At 40.6% G+C, this 21,484-nt stretch overlaps 1 protein-coding gene across 1 annotated transcript; it reads right to left on the bottom strand.

Annotated features, from left to right (window-relative positions):
• Positions 1-4,230: 4,230 nt before the first annotated feature.
• LOC120743231 lies at positions 4,231-21,176 on the bottom strand. The gene is made up of 5 exons (XM_040046805.1): positions 20,933-21,176; positions 20,029-20,364; positions 18,353-18,685; positions 9,064-9,396; positions 4,231-4,814 (listed from the first exon to the last, which is right to left on the bottom strand). The coding sequence occupies exons 1-5, from the start codon at positions 20,994-20,996 to the stop codon at positions 4,783-4,785; spliced, it is 1,098 nt and encodes a 365-aa protein (XP_039902739.1). The 5' UTR covers positions 20,997-21,176; the 3' UTR covers positions 4,231-4,782.
• Between the last annotated feature and the right edge of the window lie 308 nt (positions 21,177-21,484).

Genomic DNA, 21,484 nt, shown 5'->3' with positions numbered 1-21,484 from the left:
CCAAAATGACGTCACCACGTTGCAGAGCATCATTTACCTGGCAGGAAACACGGCGGCTCAAACGCTAAAAAGTTTGGTTATACTTTACAAGAACGGATGACAACAGGGCAACTTGCAATACTTGCAAAGTAGATATTTAATTTAAGGGAGGAAACACTACGAATATGCAAAAGCATTTGCTCACAAAACACGCGATGACCTTAAATGAATGTCGTGTTTTTAATTCCGCTCCGGACTCGTGAATCTCAACCCAGCAGAAGCGGTAACGCTTGCACGTCCTCTCCCGTTAATGCGGCAGGTAAATAATCAACTAACAGTGCATATTATGTTAGCGCGATCTGCCTTATTACAAACCTGCCATTACTGTGCATTTAGGTGACCATGATGAGAGAGACAGAGTCTGGCTGGCGCTCGCTGGCAGTTCTTGCTGCAGTCTACAGGTAGCGTCTCCTTTCAAGCCAGGATAGACTAATGTCATAGAGCAGTGACTAAGTTTGTGGTAAAAGGCTTGAACCCATTTGCCACAGCAGATGATTTTCGGTAAGTGAATGTGTTTAATTGTAGGCAGGGACATTACTAGATATTCTTGTGTAATTGCTACAGAACAATTTATGTTATACTTTGTTATTGCTACAGACGAATATTTATTTTATTATTTTACATTTACAAATTTTTTTCCTGGGGTCCCTGTGACACCCCATTGAAGAGCCATAGGCTGGATCTCTTAAGATCTCACTGCTGGGTTTGTAAGGCCATGTTACTCCTAAATTTCTATCTTGTTCAAAGAGAAGATATAAAACAAAGTTCTAAGCTAATCGACCTTAGTGTTCTCCTTTTTTAAAAATAAGAATCGATAAGAGAATCGATAAAGAATTGAATCGTTAAACAGAATCGAAAATGGAATCGGAATCGTGAAAATCTTATCAATACCCATCCCTAGCGCTGCATATTAGTTTTGTTGTAATATATTATATTTTCTTTTTTTCTTTTATTCAGATGCAGAGGGCTGACATGGAGGAGACTGGGGGGCGCCTTGGTGGTGGGAACTTTTGAGTGTTACACACCTGTCTTCTTTTAGTTTATCAGTGTAAGTGTGTGAGAGTGTGCTGCACTATTGGGATGTTTTCTTTTTTTGAGTTTGTGCGTGACATCCCTGCCCCTCCAGTGGTAAGCCTTAGCTCTGAACACCTGTTTTTAAGCATATTTGTACATTGATATTTATGATTGTGCTTTTATACGTTGTTTTAAATAATTATCAATAAATTGTCAAACTGTTTTATCATTGAACCTCGTCTCTGTACTGAGTATAGTGAACCTAAGTGCCTTCTTGGTGATTAGTGTTACTTCCAGTATTCTTTGGGTGAAATTTCCAGGGTGGCGTTGTCTTTTAAACTGTGAAGAGTATTTACTTTATTCCCACCTCGTGCTGCCACACAGGGATCGACTCAGAAAAGAGCATTCAACAGGTATACGTGTAACTCTTTATTAACACTTGCATACTGGTTATATTTCATTCATCTACAGAAGGAATTCACAAGTCTTTAAGTCTTTCTCTTAAAAGTCTTATTTTTTAAGACTTAATTACAGAGATATAAAAAAACAAAACAAAGTTAACAAAACAGTGTTGATAAAGGCACAGCCAAACAAAACACCACAAACACAAAAACAGAAGGCCATAGAGTGAAGAGTACAGAAGTCAGAAGAAGCAGGGTGGAGCAGTTCAGTAATGTAGGTGAAGGCTTCACACCATGAGGCCAGAAAAATAATAACCATGATTTGAACTGAACCTAAAACATTCAGTGCAGAAGCTCTAACAGTGGAGAGATGTTTGGAGTTAAAGCTTTGGTCAGACCAGAGATCAGAGCATCAGTTCATCACACTGTCTGATGATTAAACACTGAGCAAAAACATCAGATGGAAGATGTAAATATAATAATAACTACTGCAGCCAAAAAGAGTGCCTGATGAGCCCAGTTGTAAGTAAGCTGTTAAGACTCGACTGTACGCTGTGTTCGTGTTTTCCTCCAAAACAATAAGTTCTGTTGGAACTAAACCTAAAACAGTCGGTGCAGAAGCTCTAACAGTGGAGAGATGTTTGGAGTTTAACACTGTCCTCACTGCTGTAACATTAATGCCGTATGTTTGTTTTTACATGTACTAATGTAATTTACTCATGGTCATATGTTATTGTTACCGACCATAAAGTTCTGTATGAACCACACATTCACACACAGCATACACAGCTAAATGAGAAACAGCCGTTTATGTTTTTGTACTGTGGGAGGAAGTCAGATACCCAGAATCCACTTCAGCAGCTGTAGAGTCAGACATGTATGACCTTTTTTCATCATGTGCACCATGTATTATTTTACTAATTCACTACAGGAGTTTGTTTCTGTGGGCAGCAGGATGAACGTGCTGTAAACAGAGACATCACAGTCATGGCTGAATCAAGGTGCCCTTTGACCTCTGACAGCACTGTCGCTTTAAAATCCACACAAACATGACGTGAACATTTTCACAGTGTCAAATTTTCCTAAAATCACAACATTCCTTAATTTGAGCCAAACTGGTGGATCTGAAAATCCATCTAAACTGATACGATTTAAATTGTCCCAAAACAGCACCAATGTAGAAAAGTTTGTATCATCTGTACAACAGCATAAAATATTTAAATAGCAATTTCATTGTTGTGTATTTTGTGTCAGTTTAAGAAAAGTCATCAAGTTTCAGCCCAACAAAAGTCGATCAGAGTGTCTAAGGAGCTTGGAGCTCCAAGCTCCTTAGACTACAATGACCTGGATGACTGAGAACCTTCACAGATAGATCAGGGTGTTTTAGTGGTGTCAAAGGTCAAAGCAGGTCAAATCTGACCTGAACAGTGTGTCAGGTTAAAGAAAAGTTGAAGAGGTTGTCAAACTTCTCAGTGCAGGATCAGAGAGAGAGAAATATCAGAGTCTATAACAGTTTGTAAATTTTGTAAAATTTGATAAGATGGATTTGCAAACTAAGGCTACGTCCACACTAGCCTGCATAGAAAATGGTGTTTTCATCTGAAAACGCTCCGCGTCCACACTAGCGTTTTCAGTCGTTTTCACAGAGTTGTACGTTTTCATTGAAACGGCCGAAAATGCTTACGTTCCAGTACTGCGCATGCGTGAAACGGAAGGAGATTCGACCTGCCTCATTTCTGTCAGCCGTTTATTTACTTTCCGGCTCTTTGAAACATTGCGGCAAAATGTTGAGGAAAAGCACCGAGTTTTTTAAATGGACTAACAATGAGGTGGAGTTTTTACTGTGAGCAACACAAATGTACAAAGTTGCAAAAGTGAGTGAGAATTAAATAATTTGAAGAAAAGCTATCTGGCGCATGTACAGACTGATATGAATCTTTAATGGGGCTGTCAAAATTAAGAGCAAACAAAACAACTGCTGTGTAATGCTCTCCGGGATCTTTGTTTATTTGGTCACATGACTGCATCACATGACTAAAATGCATCATTGTTTTAGGAAGGCTCCGTTTTCACGGTCCACACTGCGACGCGAAAGCACCGTTTTGAAATGTATGTGTTTGCGAGAGTGTTTTCAAAACGCTGCATTTTCCTTCAGGGAAAACAACGTCTCAGTGTCACAGGAGGCCAAAACAGAGCGAAAACGTTTGAAAACGCATTAGTGTAGACGTAGCCTAAAAAACGTATTATCTGCTAAAGAGAAGAAAATACAAACTGCTTCCAGTGGGCTGGACTTGAGGAAAAAGTCACATGAAGTTTATAAATAAAAATCACACCAACATAAAAGAGTTAATTTGCTGAACCTGAAGCTCCAACACAAAAACACTCACTGATTCTTAGATTAGAGCTCATAAATTCATGTATGTTTGTAACACAGTTTGACTTTGTGTCATGTTGGGCTGTGTGCAGCAGGCAGGAAAGGTCCCAAACGCAGGACTCAAAACCAGGAGGTCAAACTTAAAGTGCAGCTTTATTGCTGGGAAAACACTCTTAGTAAATTAAACTCACCAAAACACAACACTCTGGACATAGGAACTAAGGACTGAAGCACTGGAAGAGAAAAACGAAACAGGAGCATGAGAAAAAAAAAACACACAGCATTAGGGGTGCAACAATACTCGTATGGATATTGAACCGTTCGATACAGTGCTTTCGGTTCGGTACGCATATGTATCGAACAATACAATACAAAATTTTTTATTTATTTTATCAACTTTTCTTCTGACGATGCTGTCTGTGTTGAGAGCTCAGTGGATCTGCGTTCGACTAATCAGGGAATAGGAGACAGGAGGGAAACGGTGAGAGAAATTATGGTTAATGAGACAGGGGAAAGCAAAACTGGATACACTGACATAAGACATGGACCTTCAAAGTAAAACAGGAAACAAGAAACAATTCACAAAGACGCAAATTGTACACTGAAATAAACCTACACTAAACACAGGGGCATAAGAACCAAACCTAAGAACTAAACCCTTAACCAGAATAAACTGAACCATGGAATTATAATAATAATCAACAAAGCACAACAAGAGAATCAGAATAAAACCTATAAAGCAAAATCAAACCAAAACTCAAAATGCTCGGTCAAAATGACCTGGAACCATAAAAAAACAGTAAATCTCAAGAACAGCCTGAAGATGAATAAACTGTAGTTCAGAGTCACTGACAGCACAGACACCCACTGTTGGTCTGAGTCTGAACATGATGATCATCAGAGTCGTCTGCAGGATGTTCAGGAGAGTTCATTTATGTCCTCAGATCGTCTGACTCACAGTTCATCTCTGTCACCTCCTGTCTGACCTGCAGGTGAGAAACAGGTGTGAGGTGTCAGGTAGGTGATGAGTGAAGAACAGAACAGAATCTGTTTCCTCTTCAAGTTCAGGAGATTAGGTTAATAAATAATTTACAACATGTGTAAAGTGTGAAGTATTCATACTAGTGGATTTTTCTGCTTTTTAAATTTAAAACACAGGATCTGACCAAATCTGTAGCATGCAATCTTGTTTTCACCATAAAAACATATATGATAATAAAAATGTACTAATTAGCAGGTCTGACAGGTCAGAAAGGGTCAGAGGTCATGTTGGGTTCATCCAGCTGTTCTATGTGAACATCTGGATGTGTTTGTTTACTATGAGGCTGAAACTTCTGAGCCTGTGATTCAGTGATAACAGCTCTGTCACACCAAACAAACTACACTGTTTACATAATTTACAATGTTTATATATGAAGCACTTCAAACAGTGCAAGTTGACAGACTGACAGCAGCCGTCTTCTCTCTGTAACAGCAACACCTGACACTAATTCTATGGTCAAAGCTATCAGGACATATGTTCAGGTGGAGCCTCACATTCTCACAGGACATTCAACACTGACTCCAGAGTGAGGAGGACACATCTGTGCTGAAAATAACCAATGAAGGCCATCTGAGTGTGGATGGATGCTCGACTTCAGCAGTCAGTCAGACAGTTAATCCTTCAACAATCCTCTTAATTTGCACTGTTTGATGAACTTTGTATAAATTTGGGTATTTTGTACAAATAAAGAGTTATTTGGTTATGTGGGACAGAAATCTGTGATCATTTACCAGATCACAGGTACAGCCGTGTTTTAGCCTCATGCTAAAGAAAAACATTTTCAAACTAGTGATGATTTTACTTTTCAAAAGCCTCAAACATGTATTGTAATGAGCTCTCATAGATCTCCAGTCTTTGTTTTTCTGCTGATTGAGCCAAAAATCCATAAAAGTCACTCAGAATCTTGGGATAATTTTTGATCAGTCTCTGTCTTTTGATTCTCATGTTAAGTCAGTGACCCGCTCCTGCTTTTCTCATTTAAGAAATGTTGCCAAACTCAGGACTATTGCCTCCAAGGGCGAACTGGAGATGCTTGTCCATGCCTTCATCTCCTCTCGATTAGATTACTGTAACACACTCTTTTCCTGTCTGTCAAAAACTTCTGTAAATCACCTTCAAGCGGTTCAAAACACTGCAGGAAGGCTTTTAACCCACAGTCATATATTCTCACATATCATCCCTGTGTTAAACTCCTTGCACTTGCTCCTTACGTGGTTGGGTACAGATATCAGTTTAGAATCCTCACTTTTAAATTCATGTCCTTACAAGGTGAGGCCCCCACTTATGTCACTGAGCTTCTTAAACCTTACTCTACAAACCGGATCCTTAGATCCACTGGTAGTGGTCTTCAAACTATTCCACCCGTTTGAAAACAAATGGGGATCATGTTTTTCAAACCCTGGCTCCAATACAGGGAGTGCAGAATTATTAGGCAAATGAGTATTTTGTCTACATCATCCTCTTCATGCATGTTGTCTTACTCCAAGCTGTATAGGCTCGAAAGCCTACTACCAATTAAGCATATTAGGTGATGTGAATCTCTGTAATGAGAAGAGGTGTGGTCTAATGACATCAACACCCTATATCAGGTGTGCATAATTATTAGGCAACGTCCTTTCCTTTGGAAAAATGGGTCAAAAGAAGGACTTGACAGGCTCAGAAAAGTCAAAAATAGTGAGATATCTTGCAGAGGGATGCAGAAGTCTCAAAATTGCAAAGCTTCTGAAGCGTGATCATCGAACAATCAAGCGTTTCATTCAAAATAGTCAACAGGGTCGCAAGAAGCGTGTGGAAAAACCAAGGCGCAAAATAACTGCCCATGAACTGAGAAAAGTCAAGCGTGCAGCTGCCAAGATGCCACTTGCCACCAGTTTGGCCATATTTCAGAGCTGCAACATCACTGGAGTGCCCAAAAGCACAAGGTGTGCAATACTCAGAGACATGGCCAAGGTAAGAAAGGCTGAAAGACGACCACCACTGAACAAGACACACAAGCTGAAACGTCAAGACTGGGCCAAGAAATATCTCAAGACTGGTTTTTCTAAGGTTTTATGGACTGATGAAATGAGAGTGAGTCTTGATGGGCCAGATGGATGGGCCCGTGGCTGGATTGGTAAAGGGCAGAGAGCTCCAGTCCGACTCAGACGCCAGCAAGGTGGAGGTGGAGTACTGGTTTGGGCTGGTATCATCAAAGATGAGCTTGTGGGGCCTTTTTGGGTTGAGGATGGAGTCAAGCTCAACTCCCAGTCCTACTGCCAGTTTCTGGAAGACACCTTCTTCAAGCAGTGGTACAGGAAGAAGTCTGCATCCTTCAAGAAAAACATGATTTTCATGCAGGACAATGCTCCATCACACGCGTCCAAGTACTCCACAGCGTGGCTGGCAAGAAAGGGTATAAAAGAAGAAAAACTAATGACATGGCCTCCTTGTTCACCTGATCTGAACCCCATTGAGAACCTGTGGTCCATCATCAAATGTGAGATTTACAAGGAGGGAAAACAGTACACCTCTCTGAACAGTGTCTGGGAGGCTGTGGTTGCTGCTGCACGCAATGTTGATGGTGAACAGATCAAAACACTGACAGAATCCATGGATGGCAGGCTTTTGAGTGTCCTTGCAAAGAAAGGTGGCTATATTGGTCGCTGATTTGTTTTTGTTTTGTTTTTGAATGTCAGAAATGTATATTTGTGAATGTGGAGATGTTGTATTGGTTTCACTGGTAAAAATAAATAATTGAAATGGGTATATATTTGTTTTTTGTTAAGTTGCCTAATAATTATGCACAGTAATAGTCACCTGCACACACAGATATCCCCCTAAAGTAGCTAAAACTAAAAACAAACTAAAAACTACTTCCAAAAACATTCAGCTTTGATATTAATGAGTTTTTTGGGTTCATTGAGAATATGGTTGTTGTTCAATAATAAAATTATTCCTCAAAAATACAACTTGCCTAATAATTCTGCACTCCCTGTAATGTGGAACAGTTTACCTTCCCAGCTATGCACCATGAACTCTGTGGCTTCTTTAAAAAAAACAGCGTAATGTTACATAATGTTCATGTGTAATATGCTGTTTCATTTGACATTGTTTTATACCCTCTTTATTTTGTTTTATTGTTTTGTTTGATGTGCTTTTATATACCCACGTGAAGCACTTTGTAATAGCTTTCTGTTTTAAAAAGTGCTACATAACTTTTTTTTTTCCTACTTACTTACTAAAACACCTGGATGAACCAATTGGGACCCCTGAACACACATGGGTTGTTAAAAATGTGGTGGGAGCTAAAGTAAAATCTAAGTATATCCATTAATATGAATCATCACATCAGCCAGTGTGTTGTCCAGCTGTGTTGAAATTGTGGAAATGCAGGGTTGTTGGGTTTTCTCTTGGTTTGGTGGTCATGTTTCAAAACAAGATGGAGACTTTGCTATCTTCTGTTTGTTCATCTGATCCAACATTCAGATTATTAGAAATGTGTGAATCTTTATTTTCAGTGACTAACAGAGAACCTGAGTGTAAATGTGATCAGATGAAGTGTGAGGTTGTGAGAAAGTCTCTGACTGATTCATAGATGGGTCCTTTCAGCTGCTCGCTCTGATCCAACCTTTGGTCTCTAAGAAGAGGCTTCAGGGAGATGTTTGCTACGTTGGACTGTAGGACCATCAGAAATGTGTGCAGCAACAAAACAGGCAGCACTGAAAGCAGCTCTAAGTGTTTGTGTTGTTCAATGATTTGTGCACAACAACAACAATGGGACCTCTCTCATCCATCAGTCACCATGTGGACATTTTTCTGACACACTTTGAAGCTGATGGACGTTTTGTGTCTGCACTAAGTACGTTTTCAGCAGCTATGGCACCGGCAGGATTCACTTTCACAGACTCACAACCACCAGCTTCACCCCTCCCCTCCCCCTCCAGCTGTAGGCTTTAACATTGAGTTTCCCCACACATGTTTACAGACGAGTTAGAGAGCAAGAGAAGAAGAGACGGATTCATAAATGTCTTTGTTTCTGCTCTAACCAAACAATGCTGCTCTACAACTCTAGACTACCAGCCACAAAGACAACAGCTGGAGAAACATCTGTCTACCTCTGACATCCACCAGCTCATCCATACAACAAACACACATCAACAACCAGGAAGCAGCTTCACCTCTGATCACACACACACTCAACTCTACTCACTCACCTGGAGGAACAACATGAAGGTGGATGATGCTGTGATCCCATATGTGTGCTTCTTGAATTGAGACACCACAATCATATGTTCCAGCGTCTTTAATCGTCACATCCTTCAGAATCAAAGACACGTCTCCATCCTTCATCTGTTTGTCCCGCAGATCCACCCGGTTCTTAAAAGATGGATGCTGGTCATCTAGAATAATGTCACCCATAAATTGAAAAAGCACATTTCCTGTCTTCAGGTCATCTCTGTTCCACTCTACAGCAAAGATGTTGCTGTTTCTAGCTCGACATGTCAGAGTGACGTCCTGTCCAGACTCAGCTGTGATGTTTTTCTGGTCTTAAAGAGGAAACAACACAGAGCAGAGAGGTTAAAGGTCAAAGTACAATTATAATGAGAATGTTTGACTTTAACCCTTGTGTGGTGTTTGTATATTTGTTACTCAGCCAGTGTTCATGGGTCTGGTGGACCCACTAGAGTTTTGGCTTTCCAATTAACACTATCAAACAATTTTATGTTAAATTACTCAACAGATGTTTATTTCATCCAGATTACGAGCCATGTGAACAGCAAACATGGTTAATTTTTTCCCTTTACCTTTGTTTGATCACATTTATGAATTAATGTGCTTCTCGTTTTTTTTTTTAATAAAATCTTATAAAATAAAAATAAAATCAGTTATAAGTAAGTGTAAATATCTTTATACCATAATTTGCAGGTTCTGATGGTATATATTGCCTAAAGGGGCAGCGACCTCTAAATGGCATGGGTCTCACCATACAAGGGTTAAATATTTTGTTTATTTCCTTTGACATTTGAGTTTTTAGTCATGTTGGATTTAATGAACCTCTGAACATCCAGCAGGTCACCAGTGACCCACTGAGGGGGAATTTTAGCCTCATGCTAAACATGCAAAGTGTCAGAAACTACAAGATGTTAGCTTCCACAGAACAACAACATGTGCTGATAATAAGTGAACATAATGTGTGAGAGAAAGCAGCCTCTCATTATAAGACACTGTGAGTCTCTGCATGCTGCCTTTATGGAGCTACAGCTGTTTGTATACACTGAACAAGAAGCTTTGTAGCTGCATACTGACTCCTGACACTACAACACATCACACTGACACACACATTACACTTCTTTGTCTCTGACACAGGTGATTTATTCAATGTTATCTAGGAGACAAACACAAAGACTCAGACAAACATTAAAGTCACAGTTACAGCAGACATGTACATGTCCTCGAGTTTTGTTTATCTGATTATTAGTTTGTTCTAAATGTCTACGTCTGAAATTATTTATATTGCTCTCAAATATGAATTTAAAACCTGATATTAACGTAAAGCTTCAAATATAAGTTACATTCACCATTCACTAACTATTCAAAAAAATCTGTCTTTCAGACAGTCGCAGAAACTCTACCGTTCTGATTCAGCGTCTGGAAGTCACGGTATAGTGTCGTTTAGTAGGCTGGACTGTCGGACGAGCATACATAAGTGCATCATAACTAAAGCGATTTAATATAAAGCAGGTCTCTCTCAGTGTTCAACAGGTTCAGTTCTCTACAGAACAACACAAACATAACCTATCTCATCATCAATCATCAGCCAAAGGACTTCAAATGATGTCACTGTATAAAAATGTATATTTTACTATGCAGGAGGCAGCATTTTAATGTTTCAGTCCATCGAATGGCTGTTATATTTAGGTAATCAGCACCAAATAAATGGGTCTGAAGGGGCTCTCTAGTAGGTAGTTATAAAAGTTCATTAATAATTATTGACTTCGGTTAACACACACAGAGGAAGAGAGTGAAACAGGAATAGATCCAACATTTCAGATTAACATCTAAGGGTGAAACAGATGAGTGTTAGGAGCTGATTTTCTCTTGACAAACCAGGAAACAAACTTTGTAAAAACTACAAAAATGTAATGGATTTCATGTTTCATGTTGCTTTCAAGTTGTCTTTGGGACATGTTCTTTTACCAGTGTCCCAGCTAATGGACTGTAAATGAAATTACAATCCACACTGGCAGCATGGGTGGGGAAGTTGAAGTGTGGCTACCAAGCAAAGCAGTGCAGTGCAGTGTGTGGGGAGTCGTACATTTTCTGACCAGCAGTGAGTAGTTCCCTGTATTTAAGGTTCTCAAGTGTTTAGTGATGTTCCACTAAGTGTCCACCCATATGTAATAATTATATATATATATATATATATATATATATATATATATATATATATATATATATATATATATATATCTTATAAAGTTTGTATTTGTCTTGTGTGAAAACTTGTATGAAAGGCATACAAGAGTGAAAACAGATATAAGATCCCTTGAAAAAATATATAAATGAAACTTGTATGCTTTGGATACTTACTAAAACAATATATGAAAGTAATAAGAAAGTGGGCAGCACCGTGGCACGGTGGTTAGCACTGTTGCCGCACAGCAAGAAGGTCCTGAGTTCAATTCCAGCATCAGGCCGGGGTCTTTCTGTGTGGAGTTTGCATGTTCTCCCCGTGTTTGCGTGGGTTCTCTCCGGGTACTCCGGCTTCCTCCCACCATCCAAAGACATGCAGCTTGTGGGGATAGGTTAATTGGATAATCCAAATTGTCACTAGATGTGCATGTGCGAATGAATATGAGTGTGAATGGTTGTCTGTCCCTGTGTGTTGGCCCTGTGACATACTGGCGACCTGTCCAGGGTTTACCCCGCCTCTCGCCCTATGACAGCTGGGATAGGCTCCAGCGCCCCCCGCGACCCTGAAAAGGATAAGCGGAAGCGAATGGATGGATGGGTAATAAGAAAGTGGCCACTTCCATGAGTAAATCATATCAGCCTTACATGATTCACTATATGAAGTAGGCCACATCTTATGCAAGTCTTTTATAAGTTTTTACTATTTCTTTTCCATATGGGCATATATAGATATCTCTGTTACTCTGACTGAGCACACACGAGATCCACATACTGTCAAACAGCATGCCACACCAACTTAAAGAGACGACCGTTCAGTGAGTTATTTTCATAACTCAATTTCTGGGTAAAAGCTGTAGGTTTTAAGTTGGATTATTGCGACCAAATATTGGTTCAAAAGTCATGACTCAGGAGTTTGGTTGGTGATGTGCTGGGTTCTTCAATTCACTCAGCAGTTTGACTAATTCTGTTGGGTCATAGGTTGGGCAGTTTTCATAAAATATTGGGTCAAAATTTTACCCAATTGTTTGGGTTGAAGTTAAGCTTCAGAAGAAGCCACATCATTCTTCACAAACTGCCTTTTTCAACTAGACTGTGACCTGATCAGATATCACTGGACTTCTCCACTACTATGAAATAAAACATGGTAAGTAAAAAGTAAATTCTAACCGTTTGAGAAGCATAGGGTTATTTTTGATAATGCAATTTATTGGTTTATTCTAGAACTTTACCTAGTTATTAAAAGTCTTTTAACAGATAACATCAGCCAGCTTGTGATGTAAAAAGTTATTCCTACTTAAAAATGCTCGATAACATCTTTTAAAGTTATTATGAGATGAGGTTGCTCTGTTTGACAAACTATTTAGAGATCACTATATGGAACAAATAAACTATGAGAAAAAGGAACAGTCTATCTAAGCTATTTAATTTAATTCAGCAACATACATGAGTATTTATAATGCCACCACCAATATTTAGCCACCATGTTCGATCCTCAATCTAAAACCTCTGTAGCTCTAAGGTGCGCCACTCTGAAAGTTTGCGTGTAATCAGGGTAAAAAAAAAAAAAACGAATTTACTGACTCCTAAATATCTTTTGTATTGAGCCTTTTGATTCTTAGTCAACATGCAAGGCTAAGTTGTTAAAGGTTTAACCTGGCAAATGTTGGCTGCACTTGGACCCTGCTCGGTATACAGCTAATCTGCTCTTCACTTAGGCAGTGCTAGCTACTCTGTGACACTGGGTGAAAGCAGCATGCCATTACTTCATGTACATTCACTCTAATGAAAATTACAAATGAGAAATGTTATCCTTGCTAACTTTTGAGTATTGTGATGGAGCTTTTTTAAGTTTTTTTATTTGACCCTAAAACACACTTGGTTAAATCATACAGAGAATTCAAAATCTTGGGCCCATAAAAGAGGTCAAAGTAACAGAACTCTTCTCAAAAGCTGGCAACAAACAATACTACTAACTCAAACAAACTAATCTACCTAAACGAGACAAAGGGGAAACTTAAACAATGGCTGATCAGCCAACATAAACACAGAAAGGTGTGGAACACACAAAACCCAACTAAAACTAACATAACAAATTCCATTTCCCCCCATGATCCAGAATTGTGATATGACCCAATTTGCAGGTCTTCACATAGGCTTGCTCCGCCCGTTTTCCACCTTTTAGCTCATCAACCAAGGTATTGGGAGCAGCCGCCACTGAGGTAACTCAGAAAACAAAGAAAGATTAAATCAGACATACATAACAATGTAAACTAAAATGTGCACACTTATTTTAGAGTACAGTATTATGTGATTGTATCAGTAAATTATTTTTTTACAAAAAAAAATTCTTTACCCTGTAAATTAAATCCTATATTTAAAGAAAGAAAAATGTAAGTGTAGTGTTATGGTTAAGCCTCTATTGTAACACTGATATTTGGTAGATATTACCACTGTGTGGCTGTAACTCCAGCCATCACAAGTATATTCAGTTATTCTAAAATTATTATTTTTTTACTTTAATTATTTAATTTTAGAAAATCCGTGAGGTACACCTGAGGGGGATATCTGTGGTTGTCAGTTTTGAAGAACACCAGCATCCATACATGAAGATCGAGGGTCCAGATACTTATTTTACAAACAATGGAGCACTATGAAGAAAAGTGAGCATTTCTTGTACATAAACTAAATCAGTTATAAGTTGTTGGTTTTTTTGGGGGGGGGGTTTGTGGTTGTGGTGGTGGTGGGTGGTGGTGGTGGTGGGTGGGTGTCATTTTCACTGTGTCTAAATTTGGGCGTCTTGGTCAGAACGTCAGGGACACTACGCTGTGCTGGCCCGAGTAAAATGACTCCAGTGGCAGCTCCTAAAGTGTGTGCGCTGGGGTGATGAAAACAAAGAGGATCAGTCAAAAATGTTTGATTTCTTTTATTTTTCCAAAGCTTCTGCTCTTTGTATTTGTTTAGTTTAAAAGAAATCTACAGAAAAGTAAAGTTATTGGTTATCCAATTTTATTAAATTCAACTGTTTTTGCTTGCCCCCAAACTTCAGGAATAAAGGCAATTTTGGCATCATCAATAGTAGATCAGTTTCCATGTTTAAAGGATTGCCATGGCACAGGATATGTAAGTATCTACACTTCAATGGAGATGTCACACAGTGGAAATTTATGTTTTTATGTTTTATCAATCTGTGTATTGGTACATAGTGTTGATTATATTTGCTTGATTTTATTGTGATATTTATATTGCATGGTTTTATCCTCATATTTATATTATGTGTGTTAATGTTGTACCATGTTCCTTTAATCCACTGTGGACTAAACAGACAATTGTAGGCACCTGTGGGGGCATTCCCCAAGGTGGCCTATCAGCCGCCAGGTTGACCTGTTAAAGGGGATAGCGAGCGCAGAGACAAAGAGAGGAGCGACGCACGAAAGGTGAGCAGGAGAAAAAGGAACGTGTGCAAGCCCGCACGTGTGTTGAAGGAACTGCTGCCTGACTGTGGGGTGCCGCGAGTCGTTCGGCGATCCAGTCCCAACGGCAGGAACAGCAACAGTGGGTGGCGATGGTCGCAATTCACAACAGGGCAGGGGTGCCCCTCTGCCTGCATCTGACGGTGAGACGAGGGAGGCCGTGTTCAGGTGTGGAGTGGGGCGGGACTGTGCGGTGACGCGCTGTCAGGAGGAGACAGGTCTGTGATAGGAGCCTCCTCCCTGGTCTGCTGCTGGCGAGTTTTACCATACCGGAAGAGAAGAATTACAGGATGTGTGGTCCAGCCCTTGCAGAACTCATAGGCCAGCAACTGGATTTCTGAAGTGGTGTCTACGCAATGTCAGGAAAAGGCTTTGTTCTATCAGGCAGAAATCTAAGGTCTGTTGATGGCTGCTTCAAAGCATTTTTTTTTTGATGCAAGTTATCCAAAGTCATGCACCCAGGTTCGGGAATTCCTTCACACTGTCATCTATCCCAGGAATAGATGAATCCCAGGACGTGACTCAAATATGATCAAATGAATGAGGGCTCATTTAGCTGTGATGCAAGCGTAAAATGTTGCTCATAAAGGTGCATGAAATAATCTGAGAGGGAGATTCTCTCTTGCCACATTTCCAAAGTGTTGATGTATGTTCAGTGTTGGGGAGTAACGGAATACATGTACCACCGTTACGTATTTAAAATACAAAATATGAGTAACTGTATTCCGTTACAGTTACCGTTTAAAAAGGTGGTATTCAGAATACAGTTACTTTGTTGAAATAAATGGATTACACTGCGGTAATTTCCTGTTTCATTTTGTCGCGGGTCAGGACTGTTTGGGTTTTGTTTGACAGCTACATTCTGTTGTTCCAGGCGGCAGCGTTACGGTTGCCATGGTTACAGGGTGACGCTCTCTCTCTGTGACTGTGTTTCCTGGGTGAGAGAGGCCTTTTTGTTGTTGTTGTTGTGCTAAGCTAACAGGCAGAATGCTACAGACATAGCCCTAACAAATGTAGCCTCATGGGCAGTGTAGTCCGTGCTGCAGGGTTGAATGGACTGCCATACACATTATGTGTCTGTGAGCGCGAGGAGGGAGAAAAAGGAGAGTGGAAAAGTACGAGCTGTCATCGAGTAGAAACGAGAGATGGGGCGATCGTGGCTCAAGAGTTGTTGTATCCAAACTTTAAATGGAGGAAGTGGAAAGGAAGGCTCTTGGCTCTTTCAAAGGAAGAGTACCCAGCCACTGGTACAGATATGTAGACGACACCTGGGTCAAAATCAAAACACAAGAAGTGGAATCCTTCACTGTGCACATTAACGCTGTGGATAAAAACATCAAGTTCACCAGGGAATGCACAAAGGACAACTGTTTGCCTTTCCTGGACTGTGCTGTGCACATTGAAGAGAATGGAAACCTCAACAGTGAAGCTTACCGGAACCCCACACACACGGACCAGTACCTCCTTTTTGACTCCCATCACCCTTTGGAACACAAACTTGGAGTAATTAGGACCCTACACCACCGGGCAGAACATGTTCCTTCTAAGCCTGAAGGGAAAAAGAAGGAACACACACATGTAAAGGAAGCACTCAAAACGTGCGGCTATCCTAAATGGGCGTTCTTAAAGTCAGCAAAGAGGCACAGAAAAGAAGATCAGACACCAGCGAGGGAGAATAAGAAGGACAGACGCAACAACATGGTCATCCCCTAAAAACTCAGCAGAGTTTTCTCCAAGCATGACATCCCAGTGTACTTCAGACCCAGCAACACAATCAGACAGAAACTGTTTCATCCCAAAGACAGAACTCCTAAACACAAACTACACAACGTAGTGTATGCTGTACAGCAGCGGTACCCAACCTTTTTTGCGCCATGGACCAGTTTGTCTGATATTTTCACAGACCAGCCATTAAGGTGTCCCGCATAAATACAATAAAATAAAACCAGTACCAAAAAAAAAGATTTATCCAAAACAAACGGAAAAGACCCAGGGAAACCAAGTTAAGGATAAAAACGATTAAAAAATGATAAATACCCTGAAAACCATAAATTTCACACCCAAGCCTCGACTCTCGTGGACCGGTACTGATCTGTGGCCTGGGGGGTTGGTGACCGCTGCTGTACAGTGTAGCGAGGAATGCTCAGACCTCTACATTGGAGAGACCAAACAGCCACTTCACAAGCGCATGGCACAACACAGAAGAGCCACCTCCACAGGACAAGACTCAGCAGTCCATCTGCATCTTAAGGATAAAGGACACTCTTTCGAGGATGCCAATGTTCACATTTTGGACAGAGAGGACAGATGGTTTGAAAGAGGAGTGAAAGAAGCCATCTATGTCCACTGTGAGCGACCATCTTTGAACAGAGGCGGTAGTTTATGACACCAACTGTCTGCCATCTACAATCCAGTTTTGAGATCCCTTCCCAGATGCCGTGAAGCTTGCTCACAAAGCTCATGCCATCTGACCTCAGGAAATCACAATGAGTTCACCCACAACCCTGGCTGATTGCGACCTGCAACCATTTTCACACCTTGGCTCATTTGATTAGGTAGAGGATCATTAGGGTGTCCATTGTCCCTCTTTGGGGGGATACTCCCACAGGGCTTAAATCTGGGAGGTGAAATGTCTTCAACCAACTTAAAGAAGTCTGGACGCTTTTCTTTCCAAGCTCCTTAGACTACACGATCTAAACAAAACTGTAGCCACCAGCCACCAACGAAAAAACAAAAACAGAAAATGCATAAAGAAAAAAAACTTCAAGTGTGCTCCAAAACTGTGTACATCTATGTTTAACTCTGATGATAAGGAGTAGCGTTAAAATGTCTCAAAAATGTATTTTAATTGAATTTAAAACTACTAACCAAACCCTGGGGGAAATTTAAATGGCATTTTACCCCATCAGACAGTGTATGCTCTGGCAGTAAATCTCCAAAGGTTGATTCTACCAGAATAAACTTTTGGAGATTTACTTACCTGGATGATTAAGCATCAAGACCTGTGGCAGTATAGCAATACTTCAAATGTGCAGAGACCAAATTGTCGTTCTTCATCCACAGTTTTTTTTTCTCCTTTTTAACCTAATTGACTAAAAGAGTGAATAGCTATTCTATTCACTCATCACTTACCTGAGCTCTAAGTGTTTGTGTTGTTCAATGATTTGTGCACAACAACAACAATGGGACCTCTCTCATCCATCAGTCACCATGTGGACATTTTTCTGACACACTTTGAAGCTGAAGGACGTTTTGTGTCTGCACTAAGTACGTTTTCAGCAGCTATGGCAGCGCAGGATTCACTTTCACAGACTCACAACCACCAGCTCCACCCCTCCCCCCCCTCCAGCTGTAGGCTTTAACATTGAGTTTCCCCACACATGTTTACAGACGAGTTAGAGAGCAAGAGAAGAAGAGACGGATTCATAAATGTCTTTGTTTCTGCTCTAACCAAACAATGCTGCTCTACAACTCTAGACTACCAGCCACAAAGACAACAGCTGGAGAAACATCTGTCTACCTCTGACATCCACCAGCTCATCCATACAACAAACACACATCAACAACCAGGAAGCAGCTTCACATCTGATCACACACACACTCAACTCTACTCACTCACCTGGAGAAACCCTTAGGTTGATGCTGCTGATGAACTTCCATGAGCTTGTTTCTTCCATGAAGCCAGCACACACGTATCTTCCAGTGTCACCAGTGATCACATCCTTCAGAATCAAAGACGCGTCTCCATCCTTCATCTGTTTGTCCCGCAGATTCACTCGGTTCTTAAAAGATGGATGCTGGTTGGCTGGATCAAAGTGCCCATCCTCGTACAAAAGAACTGATTTCAGGTTAGCTGTGATCCACTTTACAGCAGTGATCTTGTTGTTGTTTGGAGCTCGACATGACAGAGTGACACTCTTCTGTCTAAACTCAGCTCTGATGGTTTTCTCGTCTGAAAGAGGAAACAACACAGAGCAGAGAGGTTAAAGGTCAAAGTACAATTATAATCAGAATGATTGACTTTAAATATTTTGTTTATTTCCTTTGACATTTGAGTTTTTAGTCATGTTGGATTTAATGAACCTCAGTACATCCAGCAGGTCACCAGTGACCCACTGAGGGGGAATTTTAGCCTCATGCTAAACATGCAAAGTGTCAGAAACTACAAGATGTTAGCTTCCACAGAACAACAACATGTGCTGATAATAAGTGAACAGAATGTGTGAGAGAAAGCAGCTCTCATTATAAGACACTGTGAGTCTCTGCATGCTGCCTTTATGGAGCTACAGCTGTTTGTATACACTGAACAAAAAGCTTTGTAGCTGCATCCTGACTCCTGACACTACAACACATCACACTGACACACACATTACACTTCTATGTCTCTGTCACAGCTGGATTACAGATGTTAAGGGACAAAAACTCAGTCAATATGAAAATAATTATTAGAAAAATATTATTGACATGTAAAGAGGCTGATATTGTTTATTTCTGATATAAACACCATTTAGTTTATATCAGCTGAATTTCAAGCAGAGTGACACAGTTACAGTAGATATCACTGTGATTCTTGTACTGCTGATGTTTTTTATCATAACTTACCGTTAGGAAACCTGAGTGTAAATGTGATCAGATGAAGTGTGAGGTTGTGAGAAAGTGTCTGACTGCATTCATAGACGTGTCCTTTCAGCTGCTCGCTCTGATCCAACCTTTGGTCTCTAAGAAGAGGCTTCAGGGAGACGTTTGCTACGTTGGACTGTAGGACCATCAGAAATGTGTGCAGTAACAAAACAGGCAGCACTGAAAGCAGCTCTAAGTGTTTGTGTTGTTCAATGATTTGTGCACAACAACAACAATGGGACCTCTCTCATCCATCAGTCACCATGTGGACATTTTTCTGACACACTTTGAAGCTGATGGACGTTTTGTGTCTGCACTAAGTACGTTTTCAGCAGCTATGGCAGCGGCAGGATTCACTTTCACAGACTCACAACCACCAGCTTCATCCCTCCCCTCCCCCTCCAGCTGTAGGCTTTAACATTGAGTTTCCCCACACATGTTTACAGACGAGTTAGAGAGCAAGAGAAGAAGAGACGGATTCATAAATGTCTTTGTTTCTGCTCTAACCAAACAATGCTGCTCTACAACTCTAGACTACCAGCCACAAAGACAACAGCTGGAGAAACATCTGTCTACCTCTGACATCCACCAGCTCATCCATACAACAAACAAACATCAACAACCAGGAAGCAGCTTCACCTCTGATCACACACACACTCAACTCTACTCACTCACCTGCAGGATCAACACTCAGGTCGATCACGCTGATGAGGGTCAATAAATCTGCTCCTTCCGTGAAGACACTACACATGTATGTTCCAGCATCATTAATCGTCACATCTTTCAGAATCAAAGACACGTCTCCATCCTTCATCTGTCTGTCCCTCAGATTCACCCGGTTCTTAAAATATGGATGCTGGTGTGTTGAATCAGAGAGACCATCCTGGTACAAAAAGATATTTTCTGGTTCCAGGTGATTTCTGCTCCACTTTACACCTCTGATTTTTTTGTTTGGAGCTCGACATGTCAGAGTGACGTCCTGTCCAGACTTAGCTGTGATCTCTCTTTGACCTGAAAGAGTAAACAACACAGAGCAGAGAGGTTAAAGGTCAAAGTACAATTATGATCAGAATGATTGACTTTAAATATTTTGTTTTTTTCCTTTGACATTTGAGTTTTTACTCATGTTGGATTTAATGAACCTCTGAACATCCAGCAGGTCACCAGTGACCCACTGAGGGGGAATTTTAGCCTCATGCTAAACATGCAAAGTGTCAGAAACTACAAGATGTTAGCTTCCACAGAACAACAACATGTGCTGATAATAAGTGAACATAATGTGTGAGGGAAAGCAGCCTCTCATTATAAGACACTGTGAGTCTCTGCATGCTGCCTTTATGGAGCTACAGCTGTTTGTGTACACTGAACAAAAAGCTTTGTAGCTGCATCCTGACTCCTGAAACTACAACACATCACACTGACACACACATTACACTTCTTTGTCTCTGTCACAGCTTGATTACAGATGTTAAGTGTCAACCCAGCGTCGTGTCTCCTTCACACACACTCCTCCAGATGAAAATAATCCTCCTGTACTTCTTGTTATCTCAGAGAGAATCTCAGTGTAGTTCAATCTCACCTGCAGAGACGAAGACAAGGACAAACAGCAAAGTGCAGCAGAGCAACGCAGTGCCAGCAGCCATCTCTTTGTCAGTATTTGTGCTGATCCGACTCTTAGTTTGTTCTAAATGTCTGAGTCTGTCGGAGTTTTCAGTCAATAACAGAGCCTGACTTTAAATACTGACTACATCAGATTACATTTAAGCTTGAAATAAAGCTGAAAGTCTGCTTTGAAGAACAGATCTGACTTTCAGCTGCTCACTTGGACTTTGCGCTGTTTGTGGTGCATTTAATAACCTCGGAAATAGGGGTGGTCCTGTTTGGTGCACTGGGCGAACACTCCCTCTGCAGCGTTCCTCCCTGTCCAGGATGTGTACGTCCTCATCACTGAAAGAGTGTCCACTGGCCTGTAGGTGTAAATAGACTGCGGAGTCCTGGCCCTACTAATGAATGTTATTTCACACAACCCAGGAAAAATCATTAATACATAATGGGCTTGGATTGACAACATTATGTATGAAATGTGCACTATTTGGAAGCAGCCTGCCCCCTCCCCTCTCGACAACTTGCA

The sequence above is a fragment of the Simochromis diagramma genome, unplaced genomic scaffold (genome assembly GCF_900408965.1).
Source record: "Simochromis diagramma unplaced genomic scaffold, fSimDia1.1 OVJJ01000437.1, whole genome shotgun sequence".
In the NCBI taxonomy this organism is placed as follows: domain Eukaryota; kingdom Metazoa; phylum Chordata; class Actinopteri; order Cichliformes; family Cichlidae; genus Simochromis; species Simochromis diagramma.
Note: the sequence above shows the minus strand (reverse complement) of the source record. Positions and strands in the feature narration are given on the sequence as shown.